This window comes from Gekko japonicus, unplaced genomic scaffold (genome assembly GCF_001447785.1).
Source record: "Gekko japonicus isolate JY-2015 unplaced genomic scaffold, Gekko_japonicus_V1.1 scaffold2477, whole genome shotgun sequence".
NCBI classification, from domain to species: domain Eukaryota; kingdom Metazoa; phylum Chordata; class Lepidosauria; order Squamata; family Gekkonidae; genus Gekko; species Gekko japonicus.
Genome location: NW_015160908.1, coordinates 1 through 4,083, shown reverse-complemented (window position 1 = coordinate 4,083; position 4,083 = coordinate 1). Strand labels below are relative to the sequence as shown.

The 4,083-nt window shown below is 48.7% G+C and overlaps 1 protein-coding gene across 1 annotated transcript in view; it reads right to left on the bottom strand.

Annotated features, from left to right (window-relative positions):
- Nucleotides 1-2,833, bottom strand: part of LOC107121240 (ATP-binding cassette sub-family A member 1-like) — a gene marked incomplete at its 5' end in the record, with an annotated part of 112,876 nt that extends 110,043 nt beyond the window's left edge. Inside the window, one exon of the mRNA XM_015424127.1 lies at nucleotides 2,596-2,833. Within this exon, the coding sequence (XP_015279613.1) occupies nucleotides 2,596-2,833 (238 nt within the window). The remainder of the gene's footprint in view (nucleotides 1-2,595) is intronic.
- Nucleotides 2,834-4,083: the final 1,250 nt, after the last annotated feature.

Sequence of the window (4,083 nt, the reverse complement as noted above, 5' to 3'; positions counted from 1 at the left end):
GGGTTTAGATTCAGAGGAATTAGCTGTGTTAGTCTGTTGCTGCAAAATAGTCCAAGAGTTCAAATAGCACCTTTAAGACTAACAAATAGCACCTTTAAGACTAACCTTTAAGACTAAGACTGAGTGGTGGGTGACACACTTATGACACACTTCCGGTGGTGTCAGGGTGTGTGACATATGCTAATGAGTCCCCCTAGCTCTTTTTCTACGAAATGACCCCTGCAGCTCCTTCAACCTTTCCTCATAGGACTTGGTTTCCAGACCCCCTCACCATCTTCGTCGCCCTCCTCTGGACACGTTCCAGCTTGTCTATGTCCTTCTTAAATCGTGGTGCCCAAAACGGAACACAATATTCTAGGTGAGGTCTAACCAATCGGAAGCCTTGCTGGGCAACATCCCCCCTGGCCCTCTCCTTTTGTAACCTTAGAAGCTCATTGATTCACGAATCTTCAGCCGCAAAAGACGCTCCTTTCTTATTTTTTAGATGCAAGGGCGAAAAGGGACTGAGACAAATTCTGCGATTGCTAGAGCGATCCTGGGATCCTTATCACTGAGCAAAAGAGCCTTATCACTGAGCAAAAGAGCCGGAGTATAGGGGGACGACTGGTTTAATAAAGGCTTAATACAGTAATCCCTCATAATCTCAAAAAAAAAAAATCTGCATTCCAGCAGGGCGTGAAAGGATGTATTAATCCTGTTAAGGCCACAAGGGTAAATTCGGTCAGTGTAGGGCCTATTCAGAAATCTCCCTCGCAAAACTATTGTAGGTAGAGTGTTCAGTTCGCAAACAAAAAAAACTCTGCAAGGCATTGCACTGGCTGCCAACAGCATACCGGATTCTCTTCAAGGTGCTGGTTTTGACCTTTAAAGCCCATTCGGTCAGGGGTCTGCCCACCTGAGGGACCGCCTTTCCCCACATGTTCCCCAGAGAGCACTGAGGTCAGGGTCACAAAACCGTCTGACTCTCCCTGGTCTGAAAGAGGCCAGATTGGCCTTTACCAGGACTAGGGCCTTCTCAGTGGCGGCTCCATACTGGTGGAACGAGCTCCCGGAAGACATCAGGGCCCTGCGGGACCTCCTACAGTTCTGCAGGGCCTGTAAAAGTCGAATGAAATAAATAAATAAAATAAAATAAATAATAAAACAGAGCTCTTCTACCAGGCCTTTGATTAGGAGCCGCCACTGACCCACTGACTATGTGGTGTATTCAAGTTAATGAAAAACTGTGTTTGTACTCAATCATTGAAACACCATGTAAAGCTTCATCCTGGGCAAGGATCCCAATCTTCCAATCCCTATTGGTAGCCCAGGAAGAGCTGACCAATCACCTACCATCCAGTTCCCTGAGCGGGAACGTCTGTGATTGGACGTTATCTTGACAATCCTATTGGTTGTAATGTACAGTAGGCCATGGCTACATTAGCCGGGAGAGTTTAAAAGAAGCACAGCTACAATGCAAAAGCTGTTCTGGTTGTTCTGTTCTAGTTGTGTTACGCGTTGCTCAATAAAGCTGAATCACTTGCTGAAATCTGACTCTGACTCTTTGTTAAGTAGTAGACTTAACAAGACTACATATTGATAACATCGGAACAGTTAGCATCTGGACTGTTAAAGCCCGCTTTGTTAACCTGAATAACAACAGCCAGCGTAATTCGACCCTATGGGACGCTACTGCCATCAGCATTTTATCTTTTTATATGTATTTATCATTGCCATTTGTTGCATACTACGTATTTGCAGTGTTTCAATGCATCTGTGTTTTAGCGTATTTTAACCTACTGCAAGCCCCCCTGAGCCTGCTACGCAAGGAGGCCGGGATATAAATCCAATAAATAAATGAATAATAATAATAATAAGAGATTGGATTTATACCCCGCCCTTCACTACCCGAAGGAGTCTCAGAGCGGCTTACAAACTCCTTTCCCTTCCCCTCCCCACAACAGACACCCTGTGAGGTGGGTGGGGCTGAGAGAGTTCTTGACAGAAACGGCTCTTTTTCAAGAACAGCTCTTATAACTACGGCTTGCCCAAGGTCATCCAGCAGGTGCAAGTGGAGGAGTGGGGAATCAAACCCGGTTCTCCCAGATCAGAGTCCATGCACTTAACCACTACACCAAACTGGCTCTCACACCAAACGTGGGATGGTAAGGTAGTACGTATGGGGGGGACGACAATTTTGGGTAAGAAAGACCAGAGAATAGGGGCGAGCATACTCTGTGTGCTCTCAGAATCAAACTACTACGGTGAATTTCCAGGACTTGCTTTTTGATCAGAGAAAACGCTTTGGTTTTGCCCGTCTCAAAAAATATCATCGGTCGACATCCCGACGTCAATCAGTTTCTCATCCAGGGATTTCATCCAAGTGGACTTGTGGGTATCCCGATTTAAAGTGGGTAACGAACCACCTTCAGCCCACTTTCTAAAAACACTCGGTGGGTGACAGGAAAAGGGGTTGGTGGGAGCTATGCTGTACTCTGTGTGAGAGGGCTCCGCTACTTAATCAACGCTTCCTTGGGTTCGAGACCCAATGTCAACGGAAGCATTGACGGGCCTTGCCCGTCCTACAACCCTCTGGGATGAGCCGTTTGCGCTCACTCGTAGCATTGTCCAAGGAGACAGACTTCTGCTCGGATCCGTTGCGGCTGAGGAAGCTCTTGATGTCGTTGTCCTCGTACCAGTTGAGGGAGGGGATCTTCAAGTCGCCCCCTTCCGGGTGGCCACACACAACCCGGGACACCGTCTCAAACGCTCCTTGAGGGGAAGAGGCAACGCCAGCCCCGGACAGGTTCTGCAGTGCCGCACGGAATTCCACAAAGCTGGTCATGGAGGAGACCTGCTGGGACACAGGAAAGCGCATCGGAAGCTTCTAGAAGCAGCTCTGCGTTCGCTCCGCTCCACCCCAGCACCAAGAGATATCCATAAGCAGCGTTCCCTCTAAGCTGAATTAGTGTGAGCCAGCTCACCGTTTTTTAGCCTCCGGCTCACACATTTTTGTCTTAGCTCAGGAAAAAGGGCTCCAGGGCAAACTAATTGATGTAGCAGCCAAATCGCTCGCTCACAACTTTAATGCCAGGCACTCACAGAGTAGAATTTTTCCTCACAGAACTCCACAGCTTAGAGGGAACACTTCTTACAACCCCCTTCCCTTCTTCTCCGCATCACAGAAACCCTTTGAGGTAGGTGGGCCTGAGAGAGCTCTTTTGAGAACCGCTCTTGAGAGAACAGCTCTGCGAGAACTGTGGCTGACCCAAGGTCACCCAGCAGCTGCATGTGGAGGAGTGGAGAATCAAATCCGGTTCTCCCAGATCAGAGTCCACCGCTCTGAACCACTATACCAAACTGGGGGGGGGGGGAATCTGATACGAAATATGCAAACTAGGTGCACAGGGTCTGGGAGCAGAAGTATAGACGGCGTAGATGGGTGTGAAGGTAGCTCTGGCAAAGAGCAGGTGGTGTTTACCCCCAGGCTTATTTTGTGAGATTAATATCCCTCAATGTCACAAGTCTCCACAGTTTAGAGGGAGCACTGTGAGCTACCTGCAGGCGGGGGCTGTTTTCTGTGCCACCCCAGAACTGTCAGTGTAATAACATAAACAACGGATGCCTCTAAGCCTGTGCAAAATGCTTCCCCTCCCAACCCTCCCAATTAATTATACACGGGATCCATTCCATCCAGGAGGTCAAGGCGGTTCTCCCTGCCCCCGTCTTACATTCACAGCAACCCTGCGAGGTAGGCGAGACCTGGGCCACCACGCTTTGCTGGATATTGTCCTGCCATGGCCCCATAGCAGTCATTTGCATCTGGATCCAATGACAAGTGACCGCTATAGTGCAGCAGTGGAGTACTACCCAATGATGTACTGATGCAGCCCTAGACAGAGCGGCTGGTTCAAATGAAGATCTGAATCTGGCTCTGCCTGTGAATACCCACGGAAGCTGCCTTCTACTGAATCAGACCCAGTATTGTCTACTCAGGCGGGCAGCTGCTCTCCAGTGTGTTAGACAGAGGTCTTTCACATCACCTACGACTGGATCTTTTTTTAACTGGCGATAATGAGGGATTGAACCTGGGACCTTCTGCAT